We start from the raw sequence: 15,809 nt of genomic DNA on the forward strand, positions 1-15,809 counted from the left end.
CTGAACATAGAAGCAACATATGATCTTAGTATCCCAAGATATCCCATAAAGAGCCATTGTACTTACATGCTGGAAAACTGTTTATGTAGCTCATGTTAATTTGGAATTCATCATTAACCTTTGTAAATAATGTGTGTCAAATATTATTTGACAGAAAAAGTTAGTCAAATATTTTTTAAAAACATATGGCATGAGAATGTGGCTACATTACCAGTAAGTGTTTTATTCAAGGCTGTGGGAACCACTAATTATAATTTAATACATCATTGATGTACTATGATTATGGGTAATCTTAAAGAAAAAGTTAAAGATTAATATTCATAACTAGATTATAAATCTTACATTCTTAGACAACACAGTGCATGTGATTACAGAATACCAAAAACAATCACAATTACAAGTCATATGCAACCCTTGCTGACAAATGTATTTCTGAATACACAAATTTTCCAGATTTTAGGACAATAAAGTATATACACTATATGTAACATCTCCATCAGGGCCTTGGGACAGCACCCTGTAAACAAAACATTAATATTGCTATAGCAAAATGTATAAACATTCACAATAAATCAGATAAAGACTATAAATAACTTCATGTCAATTCAAGTCAGATTTGCTAATTCATAGGTTACTTTTTTTTTCTGTTTTCAGAGATTTGAGATTAAGAATTTCAAGTAATAATTCAAAAAATAATAATAATTGCAAATAAAAATGTGCACCTGTAAACTCTCTTTTCCTCTGGAAAAACTTTGATTAGCATTAGGCCATCTCAGTTTATATGTCTAGAGAGAAATGATCTAGGAAATCCACATGAGCAAATGCAAATAAGCATTACTAATAAAGTCTAAGTCTTGGTAATGAGAAGGACATGCTATAAAGTCAAGACAAAGACATCTATGAGGCATTTCCAAGAGCAGAAGTAACAATAGAAACAAATTTGTAATTAGTAATTGTCTTGAAAAAATAAACAATGGTAGAGCATCAAATCATTTATATTATTTTCTTCACTTGACATTAGAATCTTCCAGCAACAGTATACTTCCATGAATATATTAAGAAATTCAGGGCCAAGGGTACTATCAGCTACCTAGTCTATATTAAATAATGTTGATAACTGCTATACCTCTATGTCAATGGAAAATTATATTTAAGGTTGATATAAATTTTGTAGAAGATTCATTATGATCAAATTGTAGGCAGCATTTGGATTAAAATGGCAGAATTATCCATAATATTCATAAGCATCATTTTATCATAAATTATCTAATAATATCCCCTTAATCAATTACCTACTATCACAAACTATAAAAAATTGCTCAAATCATTGTTAATAGAGCCGTAAAATAATATACAACAAACCAAATTAAAGCAAAATTGCACAATGGGTAATAAATAATGAAACAATTGATTTCTCACATCACAGATTATATAAATTATTTTCTTAATATCACTCAGGTAATTTATATGGATTAATTATTATGTCAAGATCTAGTGGAGTCGTGATGATTAATCTATTATCTTCTACCATTAAAAAAGCTACCCTTTATATCTAGGGCAAAGGTGCAAAAAAAATAAATAAGGAGTTTGATCATAACCTACTTTTTTTAGTAGTTAAGAGTTATTTTATCTTCTATTGAAAATGCATTCTGATTACATTGATAATTATCACAGTAAACAGTAACTTCTACCAACTTTCTTTTGAAGAATTTCCAAGCAATAGTCACTAGTAACGTTACAATAACATTCACATATCCTTTTGAGCTACACATCTCTCCATTACACAGATGAAAAAATAAAAACACAAATTCTGAGTTACAGCTAACTTTATTATTTTATTTAACACTATTTAATATTTAAATAGTGTTATCTATGTGCCCAGCTTTACTCTGATTGCTTTACAATGTTAACTCAGTTCTCATAACGATTCTACACGGTAGATATTATTGTAGGCTCTATTTTATAGATGAACACACTAAAGCATGTGGGGGTGACATGGCTTTGACCACAGTCACACAGCTAGGACGTGGCCGAGCCATGATTCAAATCCATGTGGGCTGGCTCTAGCATCAGTGCTCCTAGCAACTTATAATATATTGTCATTTCTCTGTATGAATCCCAGTTTTAAAACTAATGGATACAATTATACTCATGTTTTTCAGAAATATGAAATAGAACTTAGAAAGTGGAAAAATATTATATATCCACAAACCTAAACTTTTTTAATAGAATCAGAAATAGCTAAAAACGAAGCTATTTTTGAGACTTGAAAAGAAAAAGAGGTTCAGTATGAACACAGAAAAGCATATGAAATCACACTGGAAGAAATACTTTGCTTCCCTAAAGCAAGTGCTGTGGGATATTTTAAAGTATTACAGGGAAACTCAGTGGATTATTTGCCTTAATATCTCCATTACTCTCTCTTGGGAAATCCCACACTAGCTAAATATCAAAGATTATTTTTGAAATGTTCTCTGCAACCAAGTTAAATAATAAATTTGATTTTTTTTTAGCAGAAAGAATATCTGTAGGAAGTGGATTTATAGCCTATATCTAAAGAATTTGTGTTAAAGCAGCCCAACATATGAAAACTTTACAGCTTTATTTTTATTCCAGCTTACTCTCGATGTACAAAAATAGCTAACTTGTAGCTAATTTATAGCAAGGGGAAATACCTCACACTACCTTACTTGCTTCACACACATACCCTAACTCATCTCTGAGGCTAGTTCTACACATCTTCACATATCCAGCGTATAGACATGAAATATGCATTTGTCTAATGCCTGCTTGCTGAAGAATTGGTTGGTCTGTCATGTACCAACTTATTGCTGATCATGGAGGATCTCTAAAACATGTAGCATTCCAAGACCGTTAGGGAATTAGCCTTGAATACTTAAGCTAAGTCACCTTCTGAGATTTTCCTCGAGTAAGGCCAGAATAAAGTCAGCTTCCTCGTTTGGGGAACACAAGGTAAATAAAGTTCATCACAATATCTGTCCTGTGTTTTTTGTTGATTGTTTTTAATGTAGTAAACGTACATAACATTAAACTTCCTAGTTTCACTATTTAAATGTTCCATTCAGTGTATTAAGTGCATTTGCAATGGTTGTGAAACCATCACCACTATCTAGTTCCAGAACTTTTCGATCATCCGAAACAGCAACTCTGTACCCATTAAACACTAAACTCCCATTTCCTCCTTCTCCCAGTTCCCAGTAACCTCTATTCTAATTTCTGTCTCTATGAATTTGTCTATTCTACATACCTCAGATAGGTAGAATCATACTATATTTGGCCCTTTGTGTCTGGTTTATTTCACTTAGCATGTTTTCAAGGTTCATCCATGTTTGTAGCATGTATCAGAATTCCATTGCTTTTTATATAAACTGAATAATATTCCACTCTACGTACATACCACATTTTATTTATCCATTCATCTGTTGATGGACACTTGGGTTGTTTCACCTTTGGGTATTGTGGACAATGTTGCTATTGTCCTTACTTTCAATTCTTTGGGGTAGATACCTAGGAATGGAATTGCTGGGGCATATGGTAATTCTGTTTAACTTTTTGAGGAACTGCCAAACTGCTTTCCATAGCAGCCACACCATTTTACATTCTGAACCAGCAAAGCACAAGGGTTCTAATTCTCAATATCCTCACCAACACTTGCTATTTTGCATTTTTTTAATAATAGACACCCTAGTGGGTGTGCATTGTCCTATGTTTTTAACCTAGACTTTTTTTTTTTTTTTTTTTTTTTTTTTTGGTGGGGGAATCCTAATTTCAAGGCTTACCTCTGCCATATGCTAGCAATGTGGATTTGGGTAAGCCATTTAGCCTCTTTGGCCCTGTTTTCTGATCCACGAAGAGTCCAGTAATTTCTGCTATGCCTGTTTCAGAAGTACAGAGCGAATGAAATAGTGCACATGGTAAAATATTATTTATGTGTTATGAACTTTGGGCTCACTAGCAAGACCATCCCTGTTCTGAGATAGATGTATCAAGCTATATTAGCCTCAGGCCATAATGGTACCACATATTTAACTCAATTTTTAAAGCTTTTTAATTGTGAAGTATAGCCCAAATTCAAAGAGTGCGTAACACCTATGTGTCCAATTTAATGAATGTCATGAAGTGATTGTTTGTATAACTGCTACCCACTCTAACTGAACTCACCTAGCACCCCAGAGCCCTGTATTACAGCACCCTCCCTCCCCATCAAGTTACCCACTATCCAGACTTCCATGGTAATTCCTTCTTTGTTTACCCAAGTACACATTCCATAAACATCATAATTTAGTTTTGCCTGTTTTTTTTTTATTTTAGAATAAATGAAATGAAATATGTATTCCTTTGGGTCTGGCTTCTTTTGCTTAACTTTATGTTTGAGGCTCATGCATGTTGTTATGTGTACGTGCAGTTTGGTCATTTTCAATGCTGTATAATATTTCATCATGTGGATGTTACAAAAGATGTGTCCATTCTTCCATGAATAGATATTTGGGTTGTTTCCAATTTCAGCTATTATGATCATTCTAACAATGGTCTTAGTGCACATGTGCAGACATTTCCACTGAGAATTACTGGTAACAGAATAGATATAGAAAGGGTAGACTTTGATATGTAATGCCAAACTATTTTTAGAGGTACCCATTTTCACTATCACCAGCAGTGTCAGAGTTCCCATTATTCTCGCTATATTCTCATCAACTCTGAGTACACAGTGTTTTGGAGGTTTTGCATCTCCTCGATGGTTAGCTTAAATCCTTTTCCAATTGGTTATTGGTCCGTTTGTTGTGTTTTTTCTTTTAACTTTTATGAACAGCCTCTTCAATTATATCCCCCTTTTTCCATAGAAGGTTTTGTCTTTTTTTGAGAAATTTGGAGGTGTCCTTGTCTCGTCCGTATAAGAATCTTTTATAGCTTATATGGGTTGCAAGTATTTTCTTCCACTCTGAGGCTTGTTTTTTCACCTTCTTATGGGTCTTCTGATGAATGAATGTATGTTCTTAACTTTAATATAGTAAAATTCATCTTTTTATTTATGATCTGCTCCTTGGTCCTATTTTTTGTAATCTTTGCATACCTCAAGGTCATGAAAATATTACCATATATTATCTTCTGAAACCTTTAGTGTTGCCTTTCATGTCTGTATACTCAATTCATTTACATTATTTTTGTATACAGTGTGGATAAACTCAAGTTTCTTTCTTTCTTTTTTTCTTTTTTTTTTTAATTATTTAGAAATCTAATTGTCCTAGAACCATTTGTTTAACCAAACTTCCTTTTCCCATATGTCATAAATTATGTGTACCCCTTTTTATCATAAATCAAGTCTCTATATATGCCTGGGTCTATTTATGAACTTTCTGAATGGTTTCGTTGGTCTACCTATCCTTTTAGTAATATTACACTGTCTTAAATTACTTTAGCTTTATTATAAACTTAATATACTGTAGTTCATAAATCCTACCATTTTATTGTTCTATTTCAAGGGTTTCTTAGCTAATCTTGGCCCCTTGCTTTTCTATATAAATGTAACAATAACCATGATCAGATACTGCACACCCCCCAAGAAATTTTTGTTTTTATAGTAGGATAACATTGCATTTATAGACATACCGATTGAGAGCAATGGACATGTTAATAATATTGATTCCAATAATGAATGAGGTATATCTTTCAATTTTTATATTTTCCTGCATAAAGGTCTTACACAATTTTGGTACATTTATTCCTAAGTGTTACCTATGCTTTGATGCTATTAAAAATGATATCATATCGAAATTTCATATTGTAGCTGTTGTTGATATAGAAAAAATACAATTGATTTCCTTATCCTGACTTTGATTTCATCAAAATTGTTAAATTTACTTAATAAATTATCTGTAGGTTTATTTAGATTTCCATGAACTTAGTCATATCCACTAGTAATGAGTTTTAGTTATTTCTCTCAAAGCTAATGGCTTTTATTTCTTTTGCTTGCCTCATTGAAGCAGCCAGGACCTCCAGTACAATCTAAATAGAAATGGTAGTCACAGGCACTTTCGTCTCAAGTGGAAAGGCTTCAACATTTCACCATTAGGTATGTTGGTTGTAGATATTTTGCAGTTACCTTTTAGGAGATTAAGGAATTTCTCTTTTGCTTCTAGCTTGCTAATCATTTTTTAAAGCATGAATGTGCATTGAATTCTATCAAGTAGTTTATCTGTATCTTTTGGAATGACCTTTTATTCTGTTAAAAATGACATTGATCACTCGTTAATGTTATTGCACCCATAAATTGATGCAATAAACAGAAGTTAGTCATGATACATTATACGATTTAAAGTCACTGAGTTCATTTTGTTAATATTTTATTTAAGATTTTTGCATCTATGTTCAGGAGTGAGATTGAACTGTCATTATCCTTTGCCATAATGTCCTGGTCGGGTTGTAGTATCAAAGGTATGGTAGCCCCATCAAAGTTCCCTCTTCTTCTGTTCTCTGAGTGGGTTTAATGGAATTGGATGATGAAGACATATGAATCTGGAGTGTTCTTTGTGGGAGGGCTTTTAAGTATTCATTCAATTTCTTTAATAGTTAAGACTATTAAGGACTTTCTATACTGTCTTATGTCACTTTTGGTAATGTGTGTTTTTCCAGGAATTTGTTAACTTAATCTAAATTACCAAATGTATCATCATGAAATTGTTCATATTTTCTTATAAAATATTTAATGTTTATAAGATCTGTAGTAATGTCTCTAGTTTTGTTCTAGATATTAACTATTTCTGTCTTTTATATTCTTGATCAGTCTCACTAGTTATTTATCAATTTTATTAGTCTTTTCAAAAACACACTTTTGGCCATGTTGATATTTTTTTATTCTGTTTGTTTCATTATACAGACTGAGTTATGAGTTGAACTGAATGATTTTTCGACTTTATGATGGTGTGAAAGTGACATGCATTCAGTAGAAACCGTACTTCAAATTTTGAATTGTGGTCTTTTCCCAAGCTAGTGACATGCTGTATGACACTCTCTTGTGATTCTGGGCAGCAGCAGTGAGCTGTAGCTCCGTCAGCCACATGATCACATGGGTAAACAACCGATCCTCTACAGTGTACTGTATTGCCAGCATTTGTTGGATATTGTGTTTTGTGTTTTCACATCCCATCATGTCTACAAAATGCCCATCTGTGTTTCCTGCTTCTGGTGAGAAGAGGTGAAGGCGACTACTCTAGAGATGAAACTCAAAATAATTACCCAACAGTAGGTTAACGTTTAGTGTTCTGAGCACGTTTAAGGTAGGCTAGACTAAGCTATCATGTTTGGTAGGTTAGGTGTATTAAGTGTATTTTCGGCTTACAGTATTGTCAGCTTACTATGGGTTTATCAGGACGTAACCCCATAAGTCAAGGTACAACTGTATTATTAACTTTTGCTCTCAGTTTTATTTCCTTTTTCTGTATTATTTGGGTTTATTTTAATGTCATTTTGTTACTTGTCAAGATGGCAGCTTAGCTCATTTAATTCTTCCCTTTTCTCTTTCCTAATATATTCATTTAAGTCTATAAATATCCCTATAATAATGATTTTGCTACACACTACAAGTTTTTATTCGTAATATTTTTATGATCATTCAGTTCAGAATATTTTCTTATGTCTACTATGATTTCTTCTTTGAGTCATGGATTATTTAAAAGTGTATTTTCTCTTTCCAAAGTATGAATTTTCTGGTTATATTTTGTTACTGTTTTCTAGCTTAATGACGTGGTCAGAAAAAAAATACCCGGTCTGAGTTAAATTTTCTCAAATTTGTTGAACTATGTTTTAATATTCCATATACGGTTAATTTTTGTAAAAGTTCCTGGTGTGCTTGGTGTATTGTATTCTGAGGTTATTGGATTTACATACAACAGCTAAGTCTGTTAATCATATTATTAAAATGTTCTATGTTTGAGGGGAAAAAAATTAATATTTTAAAATCTCCCTCTGTGATTGTAGACATGTCTGTTTTCCCCTGTAATTTTGTCAAATTTTACTTTGCAAAACATTGGGAACGTTTTTACTCCTAGGAATCTAGGGTATTTACCATGGCCCCCACATTTGCAGACCCTGGACGCCTACTTTTTCCCTTAGGCCCATGAGTCTGTCAAAAAGCACTACTCAGTACTAACAAGTACTCATTAACAAGTACCTGGTTAACGTTCTCTGAGGTCTTCAAGCATCAGAATGTTTTGGTGTTTTGTTCAGCTTTTCTAGTTGTCACCAGAGGGATGATTTGTCCAAATACCTCGTGTTCTATTACCAAAGGCAGAAGTTCTAACTCAGTTGTTTTTAAAAATATTTTTAGGCATGGAACCCCCACCCCCATTCCATCATATGAGACTGTATGGAAGCTAAGTGCATGAAAGATAAAAACACTGAGATGCTGAGTCTACAAAGTGTTTGGAGATCCCAAAGCTTCCCAAGTCTAGTAACAGTGAAATATTGAGCTGCTCTCAAGAACTCTAGTACCATATATATATATATATATAAATATATATATAAATATATATATATATATATATTTGACCATTTGGCTTTATATATCAGTTCTAGTTGCTTAGTTTCTAGTTGCTGAGAAATAGCTTTTCACTTGGTGTGCCTATAAATTATTGTTTTTCTGAGATTGCAAGGTTGAAGGCCACTTCCTTCCAGGTAATAGGTGTCATATACTCTTTAAAGCCTTTTAAGAAATATCCTGTAGATCTTTGATCAAGACAAACATGGTCATAAACCTGACTGATGTTATTAACTCTATTTTCTTCTCTCTTAATTTTACAGATACATTAGCCAAATATATATCTCCTCATAAAGTATTTAGGTATACTGCATAAATTATTTATATTAAGACTATTTATAGGTATTTATATATAATTTATATTTTATTAAGTATACTTCATAAATGAAATTTATCAATATATTAATAAATATCAAATTAAGTGACTTCTACATATAAAGTAAAATGCTATAGATTCCTAATTTACAAGAGAAAGAAGATAAAGACACTTTTCCCATATATTTAAATAAATGTGACATTAACTTGGGTTTTAATAGCTAGATATTAGGAGAACATGTTTATTTCTCTCTCTTCCTTGTGTTCCTATGTAGAAGAACTTCCACCAGTGGAAACTTTCTGGCATCTCACCAGAAGTGAGTTGTGTGTTTTGCTGGTTTAAAAGAAAGAACCTGGCATGCTTAGCACAGCCCCTTTCTCTTTTTGGATCAGCCTACTTGCAGACAGGATGCATTCTTACTTGCTCTCCTACCAATACTAACAGAATTAGACTTTATGAGGTAGTGCTAGTGGAAGGTTTGGGTTGATCCTGCTTTTCCTTTAACTGAATGGGTACATTTAATTCTCACATCTTCACCACGTCCCTCAATGTAGCTTTTCTTAGTAATGAAGCATCATCTGATGCCTATATTTCTCTATCAAAGGGTTTTGAACTTGGGCAGGAATAAAGGGTGTGTTAACTGACAAACCTCCCAACCCCCTACCTAAATGCTTATAAATCACCATACTAGGGTTATATACTGAGTATTTAAGCATAAGTCCAAAACTCAAGATTATAGGGTCAGGAACCTCTTCTCTGACCACCAGATATGGATAAAATAAAACGGCCTGAAGTAACTGTAAGGTATAACTTCTTCTCCCAGCGTAACCAGGAAGACTCAGCCTATTTTGCCCACTCACAAAATTAATAAGATTTCCCTCCACGAGAAATGGTTATGAAATCTGGAATTGCAAGAACGACATTGAAGAGTTTAAAACCATCCTTCCTAGACTGGAATTTAAGGTTTTCCTGATCATGCCCAGAGTATCACTCCTTAAAAAAAAGCCTCTTCATTTATGTGTTGTAATGTCTTAAAGATACTCATCATTTTTTTAAATCATATGGAAATATTAACGAAAGTAATGTAAGTTTTATTTCAACAATTTGCTTCAAACCATTAAAACTGTAGAATATAGCTTTCATATTTACATATTTTACATAGTTACATAGTTACATATTTTAAAAAGAAACAGCTAACTTTACCTCTACCATTGTTGTGATCAATCAGCTTCTCTTTGCAGAAGAAGAGTTAAAATAGCTTAAAGGTATGGCAAGAGCATAAAAACAGAATCCGGGGCAAGCAGAGATTAAAAATACATCTCTCAATATTTTTTGTGAAAAATAATTGGAAGCCATTCTGCTGTTGCAGGTCAGTTTTGTAGAAAGTTGGCTTTTTCAAACTTTCTGTGATCTTTTTAATAAACAGATCAATTTCAAGGTGTTTCAAAAAGGAAACCCAAGCGATTTCTATGGTGGTTTCATTCTCTCCACTGTTTACACGTATTTAACTGTTAGTTGAATCTTATCATCTTTTCACAATCACTTAGTTTTTCAAAGTCATTGTTTATGCTCTTCTATCCTGAGTAGTACTACAACTTACATATACTGAAAATAAAGTCACATATTCATCTTTATTTCTATTGGAAACTATGATTGTCTTGAGGAGTGCTAAAATGTACTTCTTATTTACTCTGTATATTTTTGCAACTTAAAAACTATATTATTTTTTATGCTTTTGGAAAACTACCTAGTTTCATTGGACAATATTTATAAAACTTCAATTTTTAAATAGGACTTAACAAAATTTACCTCCCACTGATATGTTTGGTGATGAAGGGAGTAGCAGAAGCATACTGAACAATAAAAAATAAACTAAAGGCATTTTGTCAACTGTTAGGCTGAAGGATGTTTAAATATCCATACTGGGAGAAAAAATAAATTTATTACCATTTTTTATTGCTCTTACTTGACTTTTAAAAGCAAAAGTATGTAAACCAAATAATCTCATTTTCATGTAGGTTAGTTATTTCTGTCACCTTTAGGTTTGTTTGGTCCTTTAAAGATAAAGATCACAAATGAAAGGTATTTTGTAGATAATAGTACGTATGAATTTTCAGCCTTTAGCTTTTTCTCTAGCCATATAAGCAAAAAGAGACTTCCGATTTCAAACTGCATTGTGGCATTATGTCATATAAAACTCACAGATTCTAGGAAATGTAAACAAGTACCTGGAATTACCCCAATCAGTACCAACGCCTGAGAGTGATCCTCTTGTGTCAGTTGCATATTTGTAAACCACTAGCAGGCACTGTTTACAAAGCTCCACCAGGCGCTGACAACATTGGAGCTGCAAAGGAGTCACCACCTCCGGGCTTTTATTGAAAATACTCTCCCAAGAGGATCTGTTGGCATGGAAACAGACATGACCTCATGAGGCTGTTCAAAATGGTAACCAGCTATATCACTTACCAAGCAATGAAGCAATAAGAAAAAATAGAAATGAGCTCACACATTTGAAGTGACTAGAGATAGTTGAAAGATATAAAATAAATACATATTTTGAAATTAATCTTTGTATTAAACAACACAATATAGAATTCATTGGCTATTTGTCTTTAAAGACTTTACTGCTGCCCACTATGTGTAGCTGATAGGATGGTTTCCCAACACCCCGTAAAAACTTGAGTTACTCTATATGAAAGTATTTGTAATATACTGAGCTAATTTCTCAAAGGTTAGGTATTCTAGGAATTTAGGTTTCTAGGAAGCTATATTTCCCTTTACATTAATAATAATCCCATAAATGTATTAAAAAGTTGTTGCAAATTAATTTGTCACCTCTTTGCACTAGGAGAATTTAGGTTAATTCCTCGATTATAACCACCCCTTTCAAAACACTTTCAGGTGTAATTATATCTATGATATGCCTAGAGCACAGGTTCTGTACCCTAGAAGTAATGTTATCTGAACACATACTACCCTACTGCAATCCCGAGGTGGTGTTCTCCCTCCTTTCGTGCACTCAGCTTATACTAAACCACGCAGTAGTGCACATGTTGTTGGTAAATTTCAATTGCGTTTGTTTTACAATTCCTAAGTTTACTGTCATGGGCCAAATCAGGAAATACCTCATCACCCCACCACCACCACCAAAAGAGAGAGAAGAGAGGGAAAAAAAGGGAGAGAGAGCAAGAGAGACTTATTTCCTTAGTGTAAATGAAACTTTTTTCAATTCTCAAGGGGAAAGTTTGGTTTGAGACTTGGTAATGATTCAAGTCTCATTTTACATAAACCAATTCACTTAACCCTCAGAGAGAGAAAAGAGTAGATTTTCAGAAAGAAAAAAATATTAAAGAAAATATTTTTCTGAAGAAATGTACTTCCCAATGGGAAATTCAAAGACTCTATTTTCAATCTTCTGTAGACATTTGATCTCTTTGGAATTTTAAAAAATGCTTTAGAAACTCAAAAAGGTATTTTTTCATAGAAAGGCTACTGTTTATTTTTTCAGGAGAAATGTGGTCCCCAAAAGATAGCATGTCATCAGTGAATGATGGGTTTTCTTAAAAGGAATAGATTCAAATGAGTAGATTAAAAGGAATAAATTTTCTTCCATGTTCTGATATGTTCAGAACTAAATAGTAGTATGCCGGTAATATGCTTGTTAAATTAACTCTAAAATTAAAATTTAACTTATTACTAAATATAAGAAAAACTAGATATATACGTTTATATATATTTATATGTATATATATCTATACATATAGATCTATACATATATATACATATATACATATCTCTATTTATATATACATATATATCCAATTTACCTAATTTGATCAAAAAATATTGGAGAATATCAATTAATTATGGAATGTATTTATAATTAATATGTCTTAATCTAGCAGGCCCTACATGTCTGGACCCAAAGAAATAAAAATTTCATATAAATACAAATACACACAGAAAATCATCCTGTGTTCTGTCTGCCTAGCACTTTTCTCTCCATTGGGATTCTGGGTATTTCTACAAAAGTTTAGCTCATTCACCACTCTCCCCTTTCAATTTGTATATATTTATAATTTTGATCCTTCGGAGCCATTTGATTAGATGCAGTATCAAGTCACTCACATCATGGTAATTTTTCTTTCTCTGACTTGGAGTATAGAAGTAAGAAAAGAACAAATAAAATGGAAGATAAAAGAGCTTCTTCTATAACACTCTAATTTGATGGAACATTCTGAGTAATATGTGAGTTATAACATGAGCAGCTTTGGCTTCCCATTCTCCCTTAAATATTTAACATAAACATATGAATCAAGGTCCTCTACCTATTTTTGGTGAGCATGTTCACCACCACTAGCCAAAGACCGCATTGTATTCTATTATCTACATTTTTCAACACACCAGAAGCCCTCATAAAGAAAAAAGAAAATAACTACAACTTGCTTCATTTGGTACTAAGCTAATGGCAAGCCCCCGTGCACAGAGGAAACCTACCTTTCAAACTGAGTCCCCCACTTCCTACCCACCGCCTGGCAGAGCTGAGTAAATGTGAAATGCCTCTGGAACACTACAGTATCACAATTTTCAATACCAAAACACACTTTTTAAGAAGGTGAAAGGATGTAGACATAATTAAAAATACCAGTGCCTTTATCAAAGAACCCAGGGTCTGTATCTGTCTGTTTTCTGAATCTAAATTTCAAGGACATGAAAGGGCCAAAATCCATGAGTTCAAAAAGGAAAATTAAATGGTTAAAAAGTTCTTTCTGGCACTCCCTAATCCTCAAAGAAATATAAAAGGAAATGACTTTAAATTACATTCCTTTTTTTTTTTTTTAGTAACATAACAATAAGATACAGAATACTGAATACCTCTGGCAACAAAGGGAAGTTATTAATGAAATCCCAAGACTTGAAAAGCTTCATATAATCCAGTAAATCCAATAATTTTCACCCCCTTTCTCATCAAAATGCTTAATAAAGCAGTTATCTAAAAAGTGAAACTGATTCATTTCTTCTTCTCTGGTAAAGTCCAAATGGATAACTGAGTGGCTCAAAGTTAAGTGCAAGAAGGGAGAAGGGAAGGTTAAAAAAAAAAAAATCTGTACTATACCAACTGGATAATCAGCAACAGAAAGATTAATGAGCTGAAAAGTACTAACAACAACACATCAAAATGAAAATGATATGCGAACAATATGATTTACATCATTTTAAATAGTCCACACGTTATGCATACATTTTCAAGTAGGCATATAACTCAACCTAGAAACAGACTGCCTTAGAATATTCTTTACAATTTCTTCTTGCCCCCAGATTTTCTTCTTTGGGGTTTATGTACTAGGGTTTTGAGTAGAGAGAGCGTTTCCAAACAAAGCATTCCTTCTCCCAAACTAGCCGCTGCATCCTCCTCTTTATCAGCAAATTCCTATTCTTCCTCTTCCTGCAAATCTCAGCTGAAATGTTACTTCGCTTGGCCACATTTCCTGAGCTCTCAGGCCTGGTTTGAGTCCCACAGCACCTAGACTTCGCCTTTCCCAGTAAAACATGTGGATTATTCCAAGAGCTATTCCCCTAGATAGAATACCAGAATATGGGGCATCATAACACCAGGAGGCTGCATGTGATTAAAAAAATAAATAAAAGGGTGTCTGAGCATGGACTTCAGCAGCCTGGAAGAACAAGAGAGAGAGATAAGGAGGTTTTATATGTGGTGCATCAGTAAAACCACTACGCCAATTCTAGAGAAACCTGCCACAAATACCTACAATATTTTTTCATATTTCTGCATGTGGACAGGCAATGGTTTATTTACTTAGTGGTACTGACAGGTAAACACAGGAATCAAGGTGACCCAGAGTTATTTGGATTATATTTTTCCAAGATTTCATACCTAACTGTGAAAGATAGCTGTACCTTTCATTAAAATCTTTCCTTTGTAACAGAGCTAAGAGTAGATTTTTACCTTGACTACTAGGCTGTTGAGCCAAAGTTAAAGGAGTGTACATTGACTAGACATGATCCAAAGATAAGTAGAACTATTCTGGGTTCAAACTGAGAATAACACACACACAATACCATGTAACCTCATTAAATTGAGGAAGCCTAAGGAACTTATTTGCAAAGCTACAAAATAAAATCTAGTATTAAACTCACCTCTACAAACCATCAAGTTTTTAAAGAAATGGATAGCAAGTGGAAATCAAATTGGACTCAAAGCTACTCCCGTTCCACCAGCCCACGTCCAGCTGGCTGGGGATTTGGCTCATGCTATAGACTTGCAATAAAGCAAGCTTGGCAACCACTGGCAATGCTGCTTTAAGGGGACTCAACACAACTTACTCGGGCCAAGCATTGTTCTAAACACTTTACGTGTATTAAGTGGTTCAATCCTCATAATATCACTTTGAAGCAGATTCTCTGATTATCTCCGTTTTATAAACAAGGAAACTGAGGCACAGATAGGTGGAGTTAAGAGCTTGGGCTCTAGACTCAGACAAACTGGGTTTAAATCCAGGCTCACCTAGTTACTATGAGAACTTGGGCACGTTATATACTGTATTTATGCTTCAATTTCCTTATCTACACAATGAGAATAATAATAATAGATTACCCAAAATATTGTAGTGGTGATTATAAGAATATTTAATATGTATGTGATAACTATGTATAGTGTCAGGTGGGTACTAGACTTATCGGAGGGATCACCTCGTAAATTATATAAATGTCTAACCACTATGCTATACACCTGGAACTAATATAATATTGAATGTCAACTGTAATTGAAAAAACGTAAAAATTAATATTTAATATGTAAAACAGTGCCAGGCACTTAGTAAGCCTTGAATAAATGTTACTCTCATCATCATTACTAGCAGTGATAGACACTACGAGAGACAGATGAGGGAAGTGAGCATTGTGCCAGGAACAAGA

The 15,809-nt window shown here is 33.3% G+C and overlaps 1 protein-coding gene across 3 annotated transcripts in view; it reads right to left on the reverse strand.

The window, feature by feature from the left end:
* The window catches only part of TTLL7 (tubulin tyrosine ligase like 7), a 121,925-nt gene that overhangs the window by 5,233 nt on the left and 100,883 nt on the right, over positions 1-15,809 (reverse strand). For 2 of the 3 annotated variants that reach the window (XM_033114401.1, XM_033114402.1), the window contains exon 20: positions 11,099-11,272. In XM_033114401.1, coding sequence (XP_032970292.1) covers positions 11,099-11,272 — 174 coding nt within the window. Of the gene's footprint in view, positions 1-56; positions 518-11,098; positions 11,273-15,809 lie in introns of those variants that run through there. The other variant, XM_033114403.1, reaches the window with a different exon arrangement.

The sequence above is a fragment of the Rhinolophus ferrumequinum genome, chromosome 9 (genome assembly GCF_004115265.2).
Source record: "Rhinolophus ferrumequinum isolate MPI-CBG mRhiFer1 chromosome 9, mRhiFer1_v1.p, whole genome shotgun sequence".
NCBI classification, from domain to species: Eukaryota; Metazoa; Chordata; class Mammalia; order Chiroptera; family Rhinolophidae; genus Rhinolophus; species Rhinolophus ferrumequinum.